The following is a 22,367-nucleotide window of genomic DNA, read 5'->3' as shown; positions in this document are numbered from 1 at the left end:
CCAGGCTACAAGGTAAAGGATACTCTATACCTCAAAAAATCCAAGAGTTTTTGTAATTCATTTTCAAACTTAGTCATTTGTTATTTAGAAAAACTCTGATGATTGAATTTACTTCTCTTTTAAAAGAGATGGTAAAACTACAGAAGCTGCCAAGCTGTGATGAATGAAGCAATAAGTGAGCTGAAGTGATTGTGTAAGCATAAAATTACTGCAAAAAGAAAAGAACACACTTTCTATCGCTGTCATTTCCTCCAAACACCTGGCACTCTATGTGTGCCACCTGGCGCTCAGACAATGGGTTGGCTCAGCTGTGGATGGACGGCAAGCCAACCATCAAGAGATACATCCAATCTGGGCAGCCCACCAGCGGAACACCCATCACCGTCCTGGGCCAACAGACTGACACCTATGTAGCAAGTTTAAGCACAGATTGGTCTTTCATTTGTATGATTCCTAGAGTCCACATGTGGGACTACATCCTCTCTGCCCATCAGCTCAAACGCTATTTGAATGACAAACACTTAGCCCGGGGCCTTTGATTGGAGTTCCCTTGAATATGAACTAACAAGGCAGGTTCTTGTGGATGAGGAACCACCAAGTTATGTAACAGGGTGTAAAACTGAATGATCAGTAACATTTGTTACAGCATCCACTGTATTGTGTGAATATTGTTCTCTCGAGATGATTAAAATCTCTTCAGATACTTAAAAGATGGTCAGACTTTTTTCTTTTGTAATTCACAAACATCTAGTAACAGGTACATAGGGACCAAAACCAAGATTTAGAAAATATGTTTAATCCTTTAAAATCAGACATGAGAACATCACCACCACATAACTGAAACATGGCAGGAGGGACAGGCAGCACATATTGCATGAGAAGGCATTTCCGTGACTCCTATGTACATATACACATTTTATACACAGTAAAAATATAGTAATTGAAGCATATAGGACAACCAGCAACATTGGCTCGTAAGCCGTGTGAAACATTCATGTAGAAAAAGCATGGGAGCTTAACAACCCAGAATCATCATGGAGAGAATATAGCTATCATATCACAATCTAAACATGAAATATAAAAAGTGAAATTGTCAAATAGTCCCCCTTCATAGGCAATACACACTATAAAGTTTTCAGACATCCTTCTGTCAGTTTACAGTATACGTACAATCATCTAAGGTACATAATACAACTTTATCATTTCAGCCGACAGCAAACAATCATTAATAAATATACTTCCTAGAGCTGAAAGGTGACAGATTGTGGTTCATATTGCATTACTTCAAATGTATTGTAGTGTCTACGCTGAGTGCACCGCCTTTTAAGCACCGAAGGATGATGTTTCTCTTGTGCCATGGGTGTAGTACATCGCTGCGACACAACTGGTCTGTATCACTGTACCACCCATTAAAAAAACAAACAAACAAAAAAAAAACAAAAAAAAAAAAACAGAAGTTATACCATAAAACATCAAAATCAAGCTGTCACAAAATAAAATCTGGTTTTTTTTTTGTTTGTTTTTTTCAAATCAGATTTTCTTGGAGTGTTTTTCTTTGGTGGCTGTTTGACTCTCAACCAAATAAATACAACTTTAAACTGATCTGTTTGAAATAATCAGTATTTTACATTTCAGTATATCAAAAGTAATCAATTTCAAGTACATTTTTCCAACTACAAAAAGGTGGTAAATAATGGGTTCTAAGAGCTACCACAATTGCAGTAAATCAAACTTTAGACAGGAATGTGGAGTTACCTCTTGAAATGTCTCAGGCCAGACCAAAGTAAAATAATTGTTTGATAAAGAAAAATAAATCTTTACAGGGACTAGGTTTATGTCAGATACATCCTATCAGACATGAAATTATTTAGCAAAAAACATCCAGTTTAATAATAGATCCTTAAAACACAGGTCAACCCAGTGTTATTACCATTTACAACAGTCCATGCAGGTGTCCAGGAGTGTCTCATTTCATTTTCATATCAACTGTACTGGATCCTGAACACTCACAGGAACTCCCTTCTCTTTTCTTTGGTGCTGCGATTGGCTTATAATACAAAAGGCCCAGTCCTGAATCCTCAACTGTGCATTGATGAACATGAGTAATTGTCCTCCTTTTCTATATTCATAACTCACATTTCCCCTTCTCCCTCTCTGCTGCACAGACCACATGTGCTCAACAAACATTAACAGTAATCCATTAAATGAGATGACATCTAAGATCTTGAGTTCTGCAACACTTCAACCTGGTTGTGGTTCAAATTTCTATATCTCATGGGGGGGTAGGGCTTTCAGCCAAGCATGATCGGTGGCTTGTTTAGTGCCCTAAACAACAAGATAAACACAAAACATTTTGTGAAAACACGGCTTAATTTCTATGAACCCGCCAAGTAAAAGATTAGTAAGAGTACATACAAAAAAAAAAAAACAATTCACAAAAAATAATTTTATGTTTAGTAATATTGGTCCAAGAGTGGATGTGGGTGGGTTTCATTTCTGTAACCAGCAGAAATGAATACTAAGAGACAGATATCTGTTTCGTCTGATGTCAGTTACAAGATTTAGCTGAGCTGATGAACCAAGGTGATTGATCACATGACATGCATATAAACAAAAGGGATTGCATTAGTGTTTGTATTAAAATCTGAAATTCTTTTAAACCCTGACAACTGATTGGTTGGTCCAGACATACAAATGGCAGTTTCACGACTTCAGCTGTAGTGATAAGGCAGGTTTCTGTGTGACTACAAGACTAACCTGTAAAAAAATGTCAGTTATACATCATGTTAGGGGAGAAACATGTAAAGGCACAGACATGACAGACAGTAGCTTGAATGTTACTGTTCTATTAACTTCATACCATGACTTCACTTAACAGCATCTACCGGGCCAGCAATGCTGCCGACAGCTCTTCTCTCTGAATTCATTTATATTTCAGCACATATGGTCACATCAGAGGGGGAGATTTTTAGGGTTATATAAAATGTGGTCCGCCATGTTAATAAGACACATTCTATATAAGAAGAACATTGTAATGTACATTCAGCAGTGGCAAGATCTAGTTGGACCTTTGCAGCACCACCGTGGTTTCCAGCAGAATAACTTATTACCAAACATGGAACAAAATTACCGTAGAGGTCTGGTTCAACCCATTCCTTCAGTGTTTCCAAATCTGACTTCAAACAAATACTGCACATCCACAATCAGTAAAAAGAAATGCATACGTGATTGCAGAGTCGACAGCAGCGAGTGTTGATTTTGAACAATGACCACTGATAGCTCAGAGTTCCCCCTGCTCATGAGGCGTACTGAGGGGAAATGGATGTGCGGGAACAGGAACACTAGTGCGTGAGTCACAGAAATGTGAACCCACTTAGACTGTGCATGAGCACACAGGAAAGCATTCACTCCTACAATTGCAGGCCATGCCCTCCATGTGCTCTTAAGTGTGTGTGTGTGTGTGTTCCTGCTGAAATGCTGTCTGTGCCCACTCACATCTCTTCATGCTGTGAAAAGTGGGCACAAGGACTGACTCTTCATGGAGAATTTGACTGCCTTCACTATCCACTGGTGACTTTTTATAATATACAACAAATTATTTTGGTTATTATGACGTTGCAGCAGACAGACGAGTTGTGAAAATTAAGGAAAATCCTTTTTTGATCAATTTAATGCTGCCGCGGTTAGTAAAGAGTTTTCAATTCAGGGTCGTGCACCTTTTTTTCCAGGTGTTCATGAAAGATGTCAAGGCTTTGGGAAAAGGTGTGGACAAAATGTGCATGCACAGTGACTTTGTTGGTGGCTGGGAAGGTCTGAGGCCTACCGCACACTGTCTTCTTGATCTTCCCATCATTGTTTTCCTCACTGTCACCACCTCCATTGCACCTCGTTGCTTCATCCAGCGATCCCTGTATATACTATGTGTATGGGTGAGAAAACAACATAGGTGCAACGGGGGGTCCGCGGTGGAGACTTTCACTCTCTTCATCCTTACTTCCACCCACCTCATGTTGTCCAGAAGCGCCTCAACCATAGATGGCACTAAGTCTGTTTTTTACTGTGAAGATAAAAGAAATTCAAGGATCATGAAAGGCGCAGGACATGTACAACTACTACTGGCAACTTCTAAAATAAAACCACAAATAATATTCAATCAGAGATGTATAATTTCATCGTTTAGACTTACAAAACAGATGTTGGTCTCGGGGACGATGTCTGATAGTGAAACTACATCTTCGTTTCCAGAGAGGTTGCCAGAATTGTCTTCAGCCACTTCTGCCCCAAAACTGGGACAGAGAAAAAGACAAATAATGAGACACAATGACTAACAAAATTGAGAAAAATACATTCAATATTGACTGCCACCGTCTTGTGTACCTGTGGGAAACACCCTGGTCATGATCCATGTTTGCTGATTTGTGCACTTCCACTCCTACAGAACTGCAGAGAAAAGTCAGAGCAAAGAAAATTAAAACAATGTGAAAGTGAGATGGAAGAATAAAGGTGTTTAGATTATTGTCTTTACCGCAGGGGAGGAGAGGTGGAGGCAACTCCTGTGCTGCCTAGTGATGAGGTGGACAGGTTGGCCTCACAGTCAGCAGGGTTGTCCACCAGTGGAGGGGTCCTCGGAACAAGATCGGGTCTGCCTGACTGCACGCCTGAGAACAGCATTACTGCAAATTTCAACACCAGTATCTCTACTTTGAGCACAGCTATGAGTGAAATTGTGGTGTGGATACAAATAAACATTGCGTGTGATGCCCCGCCTCTTACCACTGTCAGCCTCTGACTCTGTGCTTTTAAAGTGGCTGTGGTACACCAGTCTGGAGTCGATAGACTGTCCTGTTGCGTGGGAGAGCGGGGTTGGAGCTCCCAGGGTGGGGGCCCTTCGAAGCCCTCCCGGACCTCCACCACGACTCTTCTTAGATGGTGATGGTTTTACTAAAGACAGGGCACATTAAAGTAGAAATGATCAATATAGGCACCAGAACTTTTCAATTCTGTATTTTCTAAGCTGTCAATGCATCAAGATCTTAACAGCAGTGGGAACGCATATGCTTACTTACATGGAATTTTCTTAAACACTGTGCTGCACATGAATTGCTGGAAACGCTCTGCATAGAAGCCAGGTCTGTGAACTGAAACTGTGTCCTAAAGTGGTAAAATAGCAACAGAGCCATTAGAACCTGACAGACACTAACATATCAAAGTTAATACACTCTATTCTTAGCCATTCTGCTCAGTAACTTTTCCTTTTTCTATCACAAAACATTTAGTGTGAAGGCTCTTACCCCATCATGGACCAAGGCCTTCCAGGAGTGCTCCAACTTCTTAATAAACCTAAATAGGAAGACAAAAGAAAACTATTTACTGCAAGTTATCTAAATGGGTAATGTAGGTGGGAAACTGGTTCATGAATTATGAACAAATGTTCATGCAAGAAACTGATTTGGCTGCTCTGAAACACCGACCTGTAGGACTGGAGAATGTCGATGATGCCGATGTAGATCAGCAACCTCTCTCCTTTAGTATTACGACCTGGAATGCCACCCATGCTGGAAGGACAATGCCAGAGGCAACAAAAGACCATTTAATTGTCATGTTCCAGTCACAGATTACACCACAAACAAACACTTCAGTTCAAATTCAGCTTCGCTTGTCGTCAGGTGGGTAATAAGACTCACTGGTCTTCTGAATCTAAAGCTCCCTTCCCTCGGGCCTCCCCCTGGATGGACTCCATGGCTGTACAGTACAGACTTTTCTGGGCTTGTGGCCGGCGCTGATCTGGAGTCACGGCTCCCTCTGATCCACCACTGTCCCCCGAATTGCCTCCAGCACGCTCCCGCTCTCGACTAGCCTGGTCCATGTTGTGGATGCCCATCAGCAGACTGTAATCCATGATCTTGAAACTCTGTAAGAGCTACATAAAACATACACATATAATAAATCAGTTAACACGATCATCGGCAGGAGCACTACCACATATCTTGACATTCACGGGCATGACACACAGAATCAGACAACATATTTTTGCCAGATTTTGCTTTGAAGGTACAGCTGTAGAAAAACTGTGGCAAACCTTTACACTCAAAATATTATTTGCATTATTTTGTATGACGCTAGATGCCACTTCAATTATGAGCAATCTTTGTATTTTGACTATAAGGGCCATTACTTATAAATATTTTCTTATATCTGTTGAGGGGGACAGTAAAACTGAACTAAAAATAGATTCATCTATTCAAAGAAAGAAAAGAAAAGCAAGAGTGATGACAGAGCACTAACAAAGACCTCTAATGGAAAGAGATATTCTGCTCAATAAATCGCATGCAGCCTCCGTCCTTTAAATTGTTTGGCTTTCCCAAGACCAATGAACCAAAATTACACAGAACATATTGACATCTCGTGCTAACTACAATGATAAATGCCCCCAGTCTAATCCCATCATTTCAAAAGGGAATCATCCCTCAAAGTAAACAAAGTATTAGTTTTCAGTGTCATGTGAGCATGAGTCATTTTATTCAACACTAGACTCCTGATGACGACACCAGCAGTGGTGGAGCTCATCTTTAAGCAACAAACAACACTGAACCGCCTGAGGAAAAACCGAATATTACAGACACCCCTGTGAAAAAACAACAAGTTTGACAGCAGAAAAATTGTGTCTGTTTTCATATTTCTGCACATTTATTCCACAAGATGATAGTGAAAGACTTGATGTTAGATTCTGTGTATCTATTTGGCAGAAAATATTTCTATCTAGTGATGATATAACAATAGTGTATTCTGCTTGTGCACTGTCTATATAATATCAATGCATACAAATGTGTCCTGTAATTCCACGTGAGCCCAGAGGCTTGAGTGCGTGAAACATCCAATCAGTCAATGAAAAACAAGCGTCTCTGTGACTCACCAAGCAGTCCCTCTGTATTGTCTTGCACAGAGCATTGAAGTTGTCCGCTTCCAGCAGCAGGCCGTCGGGCAAGTCCTGGATAAAGTCCAGGTCTTTGTAAGTGGGAACAGCCTTTTCTCTCTCCTTAGGGGAGGCTCGTCTCTTATAGGTGGAGCCCTTCAGGTCGTATTTGAGGTGCATGGGGATGATCCGAGGCAGAAGATTGTTCATCACTACAATACGGATATTCTTACCCCCTGCCTGAACACAATACAGGCCGTAGAACTTGGGCAGCAGAGTGCGCTTGTTTTGGTTTATATTCTAGAAGGGAGGAGGAATATAGAAAATAAAGATTAGATATTTTACACACTTAAAATTAGAAAGAAATTACTGCTCCCACTCATTTAAACCTCCTACTCTCATGATAAGTATAGTTATAATAATCACTCATACTGAACACACTCTATCCAGGCTCACCATGAAGTATCCAGGTAGGAGTTTCTGGAGGAACTCAGCCTCCTTGTGTTGAACAGTCTTGATGATAAACTCGTCATCACTGGAGACGTAGAAGAGAGATCCGCTGGCTCCGGGATTAGACAGCTCGATCAGTGGCTCGTTACACAGAGAATACTTCAAGAGCAAGAGGAGTCTGCATTAGTATCCAGTCAAAACAGAGCAAACATGTTGGCAAATCCAGAACTCTAATTTCATTAAACCAGTTGTTCCTGATAATAGTGGTAACCTGAGGGTGGAAAACACCCAGGTGGTTGTCAGGAGGTTGCCAGGGGGACAAAAGGGAGGTGCTAAAAAAAATTTATTCAAAATAAAAACCCTAATTAAATAATATATACATGCATAGTATCCACTTCATAGAAAAACATGCATGACTTCTGACTGCACAGTCACTTTACTGAAGTAGCTTGATTACAGAGACATGGGGCCCATTTCAAATTGTAGGAGCGTGTGAATGAGAAGGACTTTCATGCTTTGTCCATTAAACGAGTGGCTCTTTTCATCCTCAAAAGGGAAGAACTACAGATGAACACTGAACTAAACCAGTCTCCAATATGAATATGAGGACAGTGACAAAAGCCAAAACAAGAACACTTTTTCTAAATATGGCAGTGTGTGTTTAGTGCAATAACTGACCAGATAGTCATCTGGTCGAATGCCAAACAGTTCCCTGAAGTAACGAAAGGCAATGGGAGCGTAGGTCTTAAAGCGAAAGTCACTGTAGTGATGAGCAGGTGTCAGGTTACTGCCTTCACTGAAAACACATGAGAGACAGAGCAAGAGACAGAAAGGCCATTAAACTGTGAAATGAAATGTGAAACAAAAATTAAAAAAAAAAAAAAATTGCTATGTTTACTCAACTACGACTTATGCTACCAACCCTGGAAAGAAGATGCTTTCGACCACCACAAAGTCCTGCATGAGAACATCCCTCTCCGCCTTTTGGCTTAAGCTGCCAACCGTATGAGCGATGCCCAATTGGATTGCACCTTTTAGGGCAGATGACGTGGTCTGGAGAGGTCAGAGGGGAATAGAGAGGGTAAGTATCGGAACCAACACCATTTTACCCCATGTGACTTCTGCTGTTTCACTCACTATTTTTAGGTGCCCAGTGATAGGAATTCCCAAACTAATTTTAGAACATAAACACCAAACATGTGCGTGTACACACTGGTCTTTTTCCACTTTTCATATCTGCTGCTCAGTGCTGTGGGTGTCAACAAACCAGTGTCACCGACCCCTATGCTGCTCTAACCTTTTTATAGGTGGTCTCTCCTGTGGTGGTCTCAACGCCCCGGTGTCCAATAGTCTTCTTCATACTCTGAGTTGTGCCTGAAGAGCCAGGTATCTGAGAAGAGGGACAGAGAGTGTGTGTGTTTATGCCGGTGAACACAAGACAAAGAGCTAGCTGTAAGTAAGCTTTAAACCACATTGGGTAAACATCTTCTCATGAAAACCTTATGCCATCAACTAGGGTTTAACAATACTCAAAAAAAAAAAAAAATTACATTGCAATCATTTTTGAGAGATGCTGATGTGATTTTTTCTGGAATCTTAACCGAATAAACATGCTCCCTTCGGTCTGAAGAATATAATTTGTAGGCCGAGGCATCTCTGTAACACCACAATGCTTCACTTGTAATGGTATGTTGTGACACATGATGGCTGCATGAATGCAGGCTTGAACTCTTTAAACCTGTTGTGCTTCCCTGCACAGAGTTGACTGGATCAACATTTACATTACTTGGGGCTATACATAATGCAGAGATGTTTTGTCAATTCAGTGAGGAAATTTCTGACATCCTTACCTCTGAAGGGGCCATTTTTCGGATGCTGCTGGTCCCTGAAGACAGAAAAACAAATTAAATTGTGATTTTACAATGTGAGCGACAATGACTCTTAAGAAGCTACAAAAGAAAGTACTAAAGACTTCCCTTGTTCAGACTCGACTTCATGAAACCCATGTACATGTCAACCGAAGCACTCAGTGCAAACTTGATGCTTGTTGTCATTTTCAAGACTTTGACTTGCAGCTTTTAACATGGAAGAATCTGTTAATGACTATTTGAGAAACTCTCTGCTGGTTAATTAGCCAGGATATTTCCAGCACTGGCTGATGACTATACAGCCAATGATGAGCCCAGACCTAAATGTGGCCACAGTTACTAACTCTGCCCCTGATACCACCAGCTCTCTGTGAACTGGAACTACTTCTCCCCTGAGCTGGCTGCTCCAGATTCATCCAGTCCCCGAGGATATGAGTCTACAATCACCGCCTCCTTTCACAAAAAAAAAGAAAAAAAAGTACAATTTCTAGTTTTTTTGTGTCACAGCCTAGTTTGTGTCTCACACTAACTTAGTTTATCATATATTAAATCAATACATTTGGTAAACTCAGCTGATGAGCATAGGAGTAGTATATTGTAGGCAGACACAAATTCTGGATGTGTGTAAAATTTACTGACTTAATAACCAAAAATAAGAAGTAAAATATAATATATGACACAGACTCATGGTCTTTGCTCCTCACAAACAGCACACAGTAGTTTCGTAGGAAAAGCACACAACTGAAATAAAAGAAATACTCCACATGATTTCCTCTGTCCTTACATAAACTTGCTGTTTAAACCTACTATCTCGCCCACTCTGCAAGCACCTCTAGCCTGTAACCAATGGCAACATCTACTTCAATGCTGCAGTGCCACAGGTCAACATACACACAAAAAGATGTTACGAAGATTATACACCTGTAGTAACAATGTGTGTAAAATCTGTGCCCAGCAGACTCAATCCAGGCGAAGCACAGTAAGTGGACATCTCAACCCAAGAGAGAGGGGAGTGTTAATAATATGGGAGAATCACTGAAATGCCATGCATCTCTTCTGAGTTAACAGGGACACACAGCAAACAACCAGGAAACAGTGAACATCATTCTTCCCACATTCCCTCTCATTATGTAAAACAACACACTATATCATCACTACTCATGCAGTTTCTGCTCACACACACAGAAAAAACTCACGCACACACCCATGCGAGTACCTCGCTGCAATGCTCTCCTCCAGAACTGAGTCCTAATATCTGTGGAGCAGGACATGGTCAGCCTAAATGGCTTAACCTAGTAAACGAGTAACACTGAACAAATTTAAAGCATCACTGTTTGTAGGTAAGAGAAAATGTGTCTTATCTAGTGCTGAAATTATTAATTGATTAAGCAATTAAAAAAGAAAATTAATCAGCAACTATTTTGATAACTGAGGAATAATTTCATTCATTTTCCCAGGTTCTGGCTTCATAAATTTGAAGATGAAATTTGATTAAATTAAATTTGCTGCTTTTGTCTATTATCACACATGATATTAAACTGTGTCTTTGGCTTTTGGGCTGAAAGTCGAATAAAACAAGTAGTTTTTGGACGATGCCTTGGCCGCCATTTTCATCTATAATAATTGGCAGATTCACCAATAATGAAAATCATTTCTAGTTGCAGTCCTAGTTTCATCACATTACAATTTTCAATGTAGAACCAGACACTAACATACAGTGTTCAGCAGATTCGTGGTTAGAATTAGACTAACCTAATTACTTAACAATGACTTTAGCTTGTTAGTGACAGGCCTTACTACAATAGGCAAACCATCTGTTCCCCCCTGTATACCAAACAACTCCCTGCCAGCCTTGTTCACATGTAGCCTGCAGCTCGCATGAGGAAATAATATGGGACATGCAGAGTCTCTTAAAATCATTTTCTGCCTGTGAAGAGTCCATAAATATACTGGTTCTTGGCCCGATTAGGAAACAAGGCCGATAAGGACTAATACGGGAAACAACATTATGTTACTGTCACTCAAGTGTGTGTGAGTGTGCGTGTGTTTGACAGAATGCTGTATCTTGTATTTGTACAGCCTCAGGCTGTCAGCCAATTGGAGGCCACAAGAGTGCTTTGAAGCCACTATTTTTATTCACTGATTCAGACTGGGTGGCTACGAGGGAAGAGCAACTCCTCTACACACAGGGGAGCTAATAACTGATGCACAACTAAATGGATACCAAGATGAAACATCTCCATCCTCTGTCCTGTCCTCAGAAAATAAAATACCAATGAAAGCACTTGAACTGCCCACCACTCGTCTGTATCTGTGTGGCCTCTGAAAGCAGAGAGAGTCCAGTTCATGAGCAATTCACCATGCATAGATCTGAAATCAGAGATCCTAGACAAACCTTTCATCAACTGAACATGAACAGCAGAGTGAAAGAAGTCTGGTCATCAACTAGATAAGCATGAAAGGCCTGTGTCATTGGTTTAAATAATGTAGGAGATCAATAAGCTCAACGTTTGTTTTTGATAATACATCACCTCAACTGTGAAACTTTGGAAAATAACTGATAAGAGGGTATGTGTTGAAGATACCAAATGGAAACTGCAAGTTAACTTTACCGCAAACCTGGACAGACAGACAGACAGACAGGCAGACTGAGGAGGAGGAGGAAGAGGAGGAGGAGGAGGAGGGGTGTATGGGCGAGGAAAGCGAGGGGATAACGGTGTAGCTACCGTTAACTTCTCCCTGGTGGATAGACCCGTTAGAAACAGCAGCCACAGAACACGTCCCGTTCATTTATTCAACAATAGAGCGATATTTTCTACACCTCGTGCTTTTACCTCCTGCGTCCAGTTAACTTGTTAGCAGAGAAAAAAACACCGATAACGATATAACCGGCTTGATAACAAAACACACTCTATAGCCAACGCGGACCCGGGTAATATTTCGTATTATTAACTTCAACAGATAACTCGATATCAGTGCTGGTGGACCGCTAACTAAAGCTCTAATTGATAACAACAACTACTACTACTAAGGTTGATCAACAAGGCAGCTAAACAAGCTAGCCACTGCTTGGTTCATTTGTTGGGTTGAAAGCCTCGATGCTAGCTAGCTAACAGGCTATTCAGGACATGATAAAGACAAAGTCAACGTATCACACCATTTTCATCACTACGAAATGTTACACAGATATGTTTGCTTGTTCGTTAGAAGACAAAAACTGAGGAAGATTTAGCCTCTAGATACCTGTCGGGGCTGTTGATCCCGAGTCTGCTGTCCCAGCAGTCGCCATTATGGTTTGACTGTTCACATCACAGACAGCGCCGATAGTTGAATTCTGATGCTCATGTCGCAGCAGCACCACAGCGCCCCCGCCGGACTGAAGGGGAACAGTTTCAGTTTCAGTTTTACTGTGATACTAAAATAAATTATTTGAAGTTTGAAAATATAAAACTGAAGATAGGTCATCATTTCTTATGTCCAGTGGCTTTGAATATATTTCTTACATGGTGATATTTTAACTTTATTAGGATTAATGGCAGAAAAAAATCGAATCAAATTAAATAACTTTGTTTGATAGTTTTTTTTTTGTTTTTTTTTTAAGGGACAATGTTCCTTGATCAAAAGAAAGCTAATTTTCATCTTGTGTCCCTGGTCAAATGTTAAAAGGAAGCCTAAAAATCTACTACGAAAATCAGGTTATGTTGTTAAGTAAACATTAGTATTGAAACAAACAGTACAAATCACAATTAAAAATTTAAATATAACAGAACACAGAGAAAATTGCGGTTTAATATACATATATTGAAGTCTTCATACAAATTTATCCATGTAATATTCTGAGCTCTGTTAAACTGTTAAAATGTATGTATTTCAAATACCTTTTCATTCCACATATTGTTTACTTATTTGTGACTATCACATTTACATTGGCTTGAGTTTAAAATGGTACCTCACTGTAACAGCCACACAGACAAGGTCTACACTGTTAAACTAATAGCATGAAAAGAATACAGTAAACCACACAAAAGTTACAATTATTTTTAATAGAACTGTTGCAGATATGATCTTAACCACAAAACCATATAAAAAGAAGAGAGCTGATCTTGCAGCTCCAAAGGAATCAAGAAAATGCATGTGATTCGTTATCAAATGTGTATAAAGCAGCTACAAAAATAGTGGTACAGTGACACTAACAGTGTTTTATAAATTGTGCATTTCACAATAAATTTGTTTAATCATAAATGTATTCTTGTGATAGCAATGCTTCTCATGTGATCTCAAACAAAAATATGCAGTACACACTTTGTATATTCTTTTCGTCTTACAAACCTCTAAGTGGGATTTGTGCTGCAATAATTTTTCCTGTTGCGTGACTGGAAGCAGCCTCTGCTGCTAGTTTGCCATTTCCCTGAATGGCCCAATGCCAGTAGGGTCAGCAGCAAAACGTTATAAGGGTTCAGGAGATGGGGCACCTTTTCTTCTTCTTCTTCTGACGTAAGAGATTGGTCGCTTTGGTGACGGCATCCATGAGAATTTTGGAGATACACCGTGGAGTCTCTTGTGAAGACAGGCGGCAACAGCGGCGGACAGTTGGAGGGATAACCTTCCCTGATGAACACAGGGTCCTGGACATCTCGTCGATCTGATTTCATGGATATAACAAGCCCAGGCAAAGAGAGAGAAATAGCATCAGAAAATCTGAATTTTGTGTTAATTGCTCTTCAACTTTCCCACCCCAAACTTTGTCCTCTGATATGTTGTACTAGACTTTGTGCTGACTCACTTTCCTTTTTGAACTCACCTTTTGCACAGAACAAACAGTCTTGTCTGGTTCAGACAGGGGGCAGCATTGGTCAACAAAGCTTTTGAGTGGAAAACCAATAGGGAACCTGAAAGGCAATCACATCGTTACTAAGTGCACATACAGTATGTTTAGATTCATGACAAGAATGATAACACAGAATACTAAAGAAAAAGAGGTTGGAGAGTTCAGCACATCAGGTAGCTTGATATTCATGTATTCCTTGTGACAGATGAAATGACAAAAGCATCAGGAACAGAAGAACAGAAACTGTAGGAAGGAGAGAATGAAGGAGACAGAAAATCAGATACAAGGACAAATGTAGAGGATAGTGCCTTACCTCTTCTTGATGATCTTGTGAGTGTCACAGATTTTGTTAAGCGACAGCTCTTCGGTGGCAGAAGTCATATTATAGTGAGGGTCGGGAGAAATGTTTTGGAAACAGTCGTATCGATCATTTTCCCCAACACTCGAACAACAGTGGAAATCCACCTGTCCAGCCTTCACCGAGCAAAACCTGTTCAGCTCTTCACTCCACTAAAATAAAAAATGAGAGTGGACGTGAGCAGGTATAAAAATAACTCAATTAAAGCTAAATGTAAACATAAAGAGCTAAAAAAGATACATTTATGTTGCAAGTTCGTTGTGTTACCTTCCGATTAGCACAGTTGAGCACATCCTTCTTCTTTTTGCAGCACTGTTTGAATCCCTTCTCCATACGATTAGTGGTCTTTGCCTGATGAGCCAGCAATTCATAGCCTAAACCTGGCAGGCACTTGACACTGTAGAGGGGGCGTTGGTTCTGGTTGTGACACAGTGATTCAATGGTGTCTGCGGTGGGTCGTCCAAGAGGAAAGTTGATGTCAATTTTCTGGGAGGTAGATGGTTTCTTCTCCTTCTTTCGCCTGTTTGACCGGACACTGTATGGAGTCATCACTGTCCTGTAAAGTATGAGGCATACAGAAAGGTCAGTGCCAAACATGACTTCCCTCAGCCTCTTTGATGACTTTAAAACAAAGGAAGTGTGCTCTGCAATATTTAGTCCCTCAATCCTTTTTTATTGACTTTTGTTTGTCTTAAAGGATGAGACTGGTGATGCTCTAATTTTTCCCTATTGTCATCAAATACCATGAAAAGACCAGCACCAACAATGCTTCAGGGCACTTTCAGACCAATCCTCTGTGAAAAAAAAACACTCCATTGACACAGTGGGGGTTTCAATGCAGTAGGTTCTCGCAAAAAAAAAAAAAAAAAAATGCAGGGTCATCCACAAAAAAAAAAGCTGAGCTAAGGCAAACTTTTGCGCCTTGCTGGGTAACACTCTAGTGATTTATATAATATTATGAACTGCTGTTAAGTGTTTTGGTATTTGATACCCCTTCAAGCTCATGGGTGTATTATTCAGACTGGACTTCTGGGGTTGTTTTCCACTTTCTCACCGTTAGCTGAGGCAACATGCCCCATCAACACAGTCTCTAACGTATTTGTAACACAGAGGTGTTTTGGGTCTGATTGAACATTTAGTCTGTCTCTTTGGCATTAAGTCCCGGTCCCATCTGAAATAAATGCAAAAATGGCTCACAAATATACAGTATGATTTAAAAGGAAAATGCACATTATATTTACATTTACTCATTTGGCAGACACTTTTATCCAAAGTGACTTACAAGGGAGGGACAACACTAAACCTCGGTGTAAATACTAAGTACTACATCTATTCAATAAGTGCAGAAGATCAAGCAAAGAAGTGCCAAGAAAGTGCATAGTAAGTGCTAGTCAGGCATGTTGGGGTGTTAGAGGTGTTAGGAGAGGAAGTGCTCTTGGAAGAGATGAGTCTTCAAGAGATGCCATGCAGAATGCAGAATGCAGAATTAACTCAAAATAAAGTGTTGATGATGATGCGGCTCACTGATGTGTTTAATAGTTTTTGGACAAAAATGGAGATCAGTGACACAGAAGAATAAACTGTAAGCTGTATAAGGCTTTGGCTACACAAGCAGTGTATGTGTTAGTAGTGTGGAAGCAATTCATTGTTGGTTTTGGTCTTTTTATGAGATTCTTTGAAAAATAAAAAATCATAGATTATCACAAGCCTTATTCTTTAAGACAAGGCTGGCAGCACATTTAAAGCTGCCACAGCATTATTATTCTTTAATTTCACTGATTTAAAATATCATAGTAACTTAGCAATGCAACTTTAATAAGATTGTCAACATCAGTGCTCATCTTATTTATCTCCTTGCATACCTCTGGCAAAAGTGGGGGTCAAATACGAATTCGGCAGTAGAAGGGAGCGGGGGCAACGGGATCTCCTCTGTTGGTTCGTAGTTTGGGTTTGGAGCGTCGCTGTTGAAGCAGTTCAGCATGTCGCTGCCTGTTAGTCTGCAGCAGTGATACAGACGATCCTTCACTGATGAGTCTTCCTCACAGAAGGATTTGACCGACAGCTCCCACTGTAATAGACATCGCAAAACAAAGACGTTAAGGGCGTATGAATTAATCCTTTAATGCTTACATAAAGTCTGCATGCCTGAGGCTGTAGGCTGAGTGAAAGAATGGACCACCTGCAATTACCTTGAGTATAGAGACATAGTTAACCAAAAATGAAAAACAAACAACCAAAAAAAAAAAAAAAAAAACAAGCAAGAGGAAAGTGTTAAGATTAAGGTAATACTTAATGAGAGGTTTGCTGCTTGCTTTCAGACAGCCTCACTGGTGCTCATGCCAAGGCCTGTCTGTTATGTCTGCCAGGGCTGCATATAATAGTCTTATCGGCTGGAAGCGCTAAAGGCCTTCAGCTTTCTTTAAAAAATGTAAGCACCATCATTTCTGCAATGTGAAGAATTTCTCATGCCGTTTTTACATACAGGTTCAGGAATTAGAGTTAATAAGAATACAAAGTTACAACAGTTGGCAATAATATGACACCTATCAACAGCCTTCTTCTACAGGAGGGATTTAGTGGACTGCATGAAATGTATCTTGGTTTTTAATACACACTGCATTGTATCATATATTGTGTTTTTCATCATTGCTTGTTGAGTATGAGGAAACTAGTGAGAAGATGCGACTGTAAAACGCTTAAAGTAAAAATATTAACAACAAAGTGGAATAAACTAAGAGAAACAGAATAAGAGCAAGAAGATCAAAGACACCACATTGTCATTTTACATTTACACAGAGCACGAAATTGCTGAATCGGCTAAAGGAGTTGTTGTGAAAGCTTACCGCCTGTGTGGCGCAACACAGCGTCACATCTGTCTCACTTGTCTGGTTCCTTTCGCAGCATCTGCTAAACCAGGACTCTGCGTTATTGACAGCGCTGGCCCTTCGCCTCTGCTGACCAAAGCCAGAGGCAGGAAAGTAAGAGTTTGGGTAGCTCGGACGACGGCCTCCATAAAGGCAGATGGCTTGGAGGTTGTCAGCGGTCGGACGGCCAGGAGGAAATTGAACGGGGTAGTCCAGCATGAGAGGACCACCAAAAGAACGGGGCCCAAACCTTGGGGGATCTGAGAGAAAAGGACAGGAATCATACTGTTAATTGATACTTTTACAGTAGTAGCTGGTACAAAGTAAATGAAAACTCAAAAGAACGAGGGGAAAATAAACACATACACCCCCTTGGTGTCAAGACGCCTGGTCTGGAGCCCCCTGATGGAATAAAGGCAGTATAATTTAACAGCATTTTTGAAGTGTTTTCTTTATATAATTGAGGCTTTATTGGACACGGTTTGGTAGAGTAAGACAGGACAGGGATAGATTAAGTAAGAGAAAATGACAGATAGATAGATAGATAGATAGATAGATAGATAGATAGATAGATAGATAGATAGAAGCTTACCTCTCTCACTCAGGATATCAAACTGTTCTGGTGGAGACACTATCACCTGCTCTATGGGGAACTCTATAAAAATAAAGAAAGGACACCAATGGTTGTATTACAAGGAAACGAGGCTGATAAGCCAGAGGAGACATTACAAACATTTCAAGGAAACAGGCAGCTATGTTGCTTTGCGTCAAAACAAGGTCATAACAGTCGATACGAAGACAAACAGTACCCTTGGGATCGAAGAGCTCTGTCCAGTCCACCTCTCTCTGATACATGAATGAATCGGGTTCTTCCATCTCTGAAAGACACATTGATTTTTAAAACAGTTCTTTACAGAGGTAATACGCTACTGTCTGCATATTGACTACTAAGGCAACAGACTGACAGAAACAGGCAGGTGACAAATCCAAGGAAAAATGTGAAACCGTAAAAAAGAGTGGAAAAACAGGATGACAACGCCCCCATCCATAGGGCACGAAGGGTCACTGAACAGTTTGAGTACGTAAATAACATGAAACATATGCTATGGCCTTCACAGTCACCAGATCACAACCCAATTGAACACCTATGAGAGGATTTGGACCAATGTGTTAGACAGTGCTCTCTACCACCATCATCAAAACACCAAAAGGGAGAATATCTTTTAGAGTAATGGTCTTCATTCCTCCAGTAGAGTTCAGAGTCTTGTAGAAACAATGACAGAGTCTGACAGCACATGGTGGTCCAACACTTTGTTGGTTTTTCCTTTAATTTGTCACTCATCTTTATGTTTATATTGTATTTCTGAAATGAACCTGACCTACATTAAGTATAGTCATGACTTAGGTTAGCCCAAGCAGTCTGTGCATAACCCTGAAGAAATCTTTACCGAACCTCAAACTTCAAGGGGGACTCCAATGATCCCTTTAAAACCACAGAAGACATTATACAACTGTTTTCAAAGGTTTAGTTTTTCTCCTTGGGACAAGCAAATTGAACTTCATCCTCTCTACTTTTGAAGTAGTGAGAGCTGTGCAAATGCCAGTCTGAACAACTGAGATTCTAACTGCTCTTTGCAGAGATACTGCACTAGCATGTGAATACACACACCTTTTTTGTTAAGGTCAAAAGTAACCTCACGCTGCTCAAAGATGCGCTCATCTGGAAAATTGTACACACACAAAGAGAGACACAGAAAGCCAGACAGTTATGTAAACACACTACACAATAAAAAGAGAAACAACCAGTGATGGAAGAAGAATTCATATTGTTTACATAAGTAATAATCAAAATACTCCAGGCTCCTGTCAGTGTTTCATTATCAAATATTACACATAATATCTGATTTTAATCTTGCAGCTGTTTAAGTTTCAGCTATTTTTCTATTATTTTGCATATTTGTTAGTGTGATCTATAAAATGCAATATTTTGTTACCTCAAAATCTTTATCTGCAAAGTAGTTGTAGCCTAGATATGAAGTAGATGTGGCAATAAAAATTGTGCTCTTAAGTGTAATGAAGCAGAAGTGCTAGTATTCAAGTAAAGTACAAGTACGTAGTAATTGTACGTAGTTACTTTCCAGCACTGCAGACATCTGAACAGACACGTATCTAAAAGTGCCTCAGAGTCTGTTTGCTACAGGACTAATGGTGTGTTTACATGCGAGATAAACGCACTTACAGCAGTTCAGACAAACAAAAATGGAGCCCGGCCTGATGTGCCAGAGGCAAACACAACAAATTCAAGCATGATATCAACAACAAAAGGAGAAAAAGGACAGTACTAACCCGTGGATGCTGAGCTCAGTAAAACCAAGACCAACATGGTGGAGCTGACTAAAGCCCAAGACGAGCCCATTGCAAACTTGTTCGTATCTGTCCTGCAGTGTTCGTGCTGCTGACTGTGTGTCTGTTGCTCCTTGCACACAGAGCAGAGCGGAGGCCGCCCAGGAAAACACGCTCAGCGGGGCAGCGCACGGACGGGCCCGTCAATTGGTCCAACAGAGGTTGAGGTGCTGTCCGTCTGTGAGAGCGAGAGCCCACAACAAGAGCAGAGTCATTTATGGTTGTCGTGGGGCTTCAGGAAGGATGAGGCGGAGAGAGAAAAGAGGGAGGGAAGGAAGTTTTTTTAACATGACTCATATGTGAACCGTTTAAATCCCGGTCTCTTCAAGCGGAAATTATGAGCTCTTCTTCTGTAAAAGGTCGGCGAGCCTGAACGCATGTATAAACATGATTCTTATTTGTGTTGTTGTTTTTTTTTCAGTCAGGCCGGACTAACTCGTCACTCACTTTCCCACCGTTAAGCCGAGCTGCTAATTATCACCTGTTGGCTGAGCTGAGCCAATCAGCTGTTCTGTGCTGCAAAATTATCATTGGACCACTTACAGGCTACTTTAGCGATTTGTCACATTGTGATTAAAAGTTAATCATTGTCATTATTTTATATAGCAAAATGTTTCTTATAAAGTTGTCTTCTACCAACAGTAAGTATTCAGTATATTGCATTTATTTTTGAGCATTTTTTTTGTTTTTGTTTTTACTCAGCCTATTTATTTATTTATTTATCTAGGCCTAGTTTTAAATCTGAAAACAGCAAAGCAATCTAATCCCAATATCAACAGAGCAATTTCCCTTTGATAAAATGTATGACATTTTATTTTGCCTATTAATCATGGTTGTAGGGAACTTTGTGTACATTTTTTTCATCAGCATCAAACCAAATCAGAAGTCTTCCCTTTAACATGAATCAGATATTTACTTGACAGGGTCCTACATTTCCGACAATGCAACTAAATTGCAAATTATCTTAAACACGTCTTGCCCAATTTATTCCAAACTGTGTTTGTAGCACCGGTTTTTCGCTAAAAAGATTTGTAGCCTCCAATCCAGACCAGGTTTTTTTCATATCAATATCAAGATAATGCTGTGATTTTTTACCTCAATATTAATTTTGTCCATTGTCCATTCCCAACATGTTTATGATTGATTGTTTGTTCACATGACATTAATATCAGATTTCAGTCGGAGAAACTGACTGTGACCCCTACACAACCCCTCCCACCATGTTCTCATAAAAAGAAAAAAGAAAAAAAAAGAAAAAAAAGAAAAAAAAGAAAAAGCCAAATCAGACCAGAGGAGTGATCCCTGCACAGCTGTAGACTGCAGCTTAAAGTTTGTTCTCTTTAGGACACAGTTTAAAGTGGAAGGATTATCCTGCTTTTGCTGTTCTGCCCACAGTTCTTTCCCATCATAATCAGAAGATATCAGGATGAAAGTTTTCAGTTGTTGCCGACGGTTGTGATGATAGTGATGAGAGATGGCAGTCCGGAAACTCTACAGAAGTGTTTGTCCCGGGTAGAAATTCCCCTTAGAGGTCAGAAAGCAAAGACAAGCAAATAATTACCCAAGTAGAACTGAAATGACTCCCTGTCATACTCATACAGGAAAAGGATCTGCAATTTGTCATGAAAGTATTGAGGCAATTGAATGCATCACTTATTTCTTATTTTAAGGCTGTAATCCTATTGAAAACTGTTTTTTTCTGGTCAAAATATGTGCATGAATGAACTGTACAGACTGCCAATGTTTCAGGAGTATTTATTTGTTTTGTACAGTCATTTAATTAAGTGGATTTTAGAAATTCTGAGCAGCAAAAGTACTGTCGTGCACGAGAAAGAAGATAAGAAACAAAAAGGAGGAGACTTAAAAGAGAGAATAGATTAAGGTGGGTACAATAGTTGCCACCAGTGCGGAAATGGCAGTTAGATAAATGGAAAGTTTTCCATTGGTTGTTCTTTGTTCAACAGAGGAGAAAGAACATTACTAGAAGAATTGTTTATCTCATGTCTTTCCAAACGCAACTGAAATATGAAAGTAAAAACTCAATGTATATGAAAGTTGTTTAGAAAGTTCTGTTTTAGCCAGAAAATCACAGAAAGAAATATAATTTTTTTTAAAAGACAGACAGCTTTGCAGCATGAAACATAAACATAAAATCTCTGTGGCTTTTTGCATGAGAAAGTCACATTTACCACATCCAACTGACTCATAGTCTTTTAATTTTCTTCCTCTTAACTTGGTTAGCAACAGTTTTTGTCTATGACAACCGAATGGCAACACAGGCTAATGAGTGTGCTCTACTGTCATCCACAATGACTAATATGTCATTTGTGTTAAATTCTGCAGTTGCAGCTCTACAATATGGTGCTGATACTGGCTGTACAGGAAGACCCTGAGGAAGGTCACAAGCCGAAATGCATCAGTCTAATAAAGTTCTTCTGTGTTGGTGGAGTTTTGGCCTCTTCAGAAAACCTCTGGGTTGTCTACGGCACTACTGAGAATGATAAGTCATGCTTATCACTTCAGTCTACTATGAATAAACGGTGGTTTTTGTTACACTAAGAAGCATTTTTTTCTAATCAAATCATCAGAAAAACAACTGAATCTTGTTCCTTGCATGTCTCGGTTTTACACGACTGTTTATATTACTGCATATTCACAAAGAGACAAATAAAGTTACAACATC

At 40.0% G+C, this 22,367-nt stretch overlaps 2 protein-coding genes across 2 annotated transcripts; both read right to left on the bottom strand.

Annotated features, from left to right (window-relative positions):
- Window positions 1-1,489: 1,489 nt before the first annotated feature.
- Window positions 1,490-12,532, bottom strand: LOC111237179 (phosphatidylinositol 4-phosphate 5-kinase type-1 alpha-like). Its single transcript, XM_022766160.1, has 16 exons — window positions 12,475-12,532; window positions 9,214-9,248; window positions 8,661-8,753; window positions 8,286-8,416; window positions 8,042-8,159; window positions 7,370-7,522; window positions 6,914-7,213; window positions 5,685-5,920; window positions 5,472-5,555; window positions 5,292-5,340; window positions 5,067-5,151; window positions 4,774-4,941; window positions 4,526-4,658; window positions 4,378-4,440; window positions 4,187-4,286; window positions 1,490-4,057 (listed from the first exon to the last, which is right to left on the bottom strand). Exons 1-16 carry the CDS (start codon window positions 12,518-12,520, stop codon window positions 4,055-4,057), a joined length of 1,797 nt encoding a protein of 598 aa, XP_022621881.1. The 5' UTR covers window positions 12,521-12,532; the 3' UTR covers window positions 1,490-4,054.
- Window positions 12,533-13,254: 722 nt separating this feature from the next.
- On the bottom strand, window positions 13,255-19,904 carry LOC111237204 (extracellular matrix protein 1-like). The gene is made up of 10 exons (XM_022766204.1): window positions 19,628-19,904; window positions 18,091-18,159; window positions 17,874-17,936; window positions 17,648-17,683; window positions 17,261-17,541; window positions 16,280-16,485; window positions 14,685-14,973; window positions 14,373-14,569; window positions 14,033-14,120; window positions 13,255-13,873 (listed from the first exon to the last, which is right to left on the bottom strand). Exons 1-10 carry the CDS (start codon window positions 19,695-19,697, stop codon window positions 13,688-13,690), a joined length of 1,485 nt encoding a protein of 494 aa, XP_022621925.1. The 5' UTR covers window positions 19,698-19,904; the 3' UTR covers window positions 13,255-13,687.
- Between the last annotated feature and the right edge of the window lie 2,463 nt (window positions 19,905-22,367).

Source organism: Seriola dumerili, unplaced genomic scaffold (assembly GCF_002260705.1).
Source record: "Seriola dumerili isolate Sdu_G_001 unplaced genomic scaffold, Sdu_1.0 BDQW01000814.1, whole genome shotgun sequence".
Classification (NCBI taxonomy): domain Eukaryota; kingdom Metazoa; phylum Chordata; class Actinopteri; order Carangiformes; family Carangidae; genus Seriola; species Seriola dumerili.
The sequence above is the reverse complement of the archived record's forward strand: the minus strand, read 5'-3'. Positions and strand labels throughout refer to the sequence as shown.

What these genes read in the sequence shown, in the direction of transcription:
- LOC111237179 (XM_022766160.1), bottom strand. Translation starts at nt 12,520, where the DNA reads ATGGCGACTGCTGGGACAGCAGACTCGGGATCAACAGCCCCGACAG. An exon ending in TTCGACCAGATGACTATCTG is followed by an intron (nt 7,523 to 8,041) that starts GTCAGTTATTGC and finishes TTGCTCTTGAAG; the next exon opens with TATTCTCTGTGTAACGAGCC. An exon ending in GCTTTAGATTCAGAAGACCA is followed by an intron (nt 5,556 to 5,684) that starts GTGAGTCTTATT and finishes TTGTCCTTCCAG; the next exon opens with CATGGGTGGCATTCCAGGTC.
- LOC111237204 (XM_022766204.1), bottom strand. Translation starts at nt 19,697, where the DNA reads ATGGGCTCGTCTTGGGCTTTAGTCAGCTCCACCATGTTGGTCTTGGTT. An exon ending in CGTCTTGACACCAAGGGGGT is followed by an intron (nt 17,542 to 17,647) that starts GTATGTGTTTAT and finishes CTTTTCTCTCAG; the next exon opens with ATCCCCCAAGGTTTGGGCCC. An exon ending in TGTGTTGCGCCACACAGGCG is followed by an intron (nt 16,486 to 17,260) that starts GTAAGCTTTCAC and finishes TGTCTATTACAG; the next exon opens with TGGGAGCTGTCGGTCAAATC.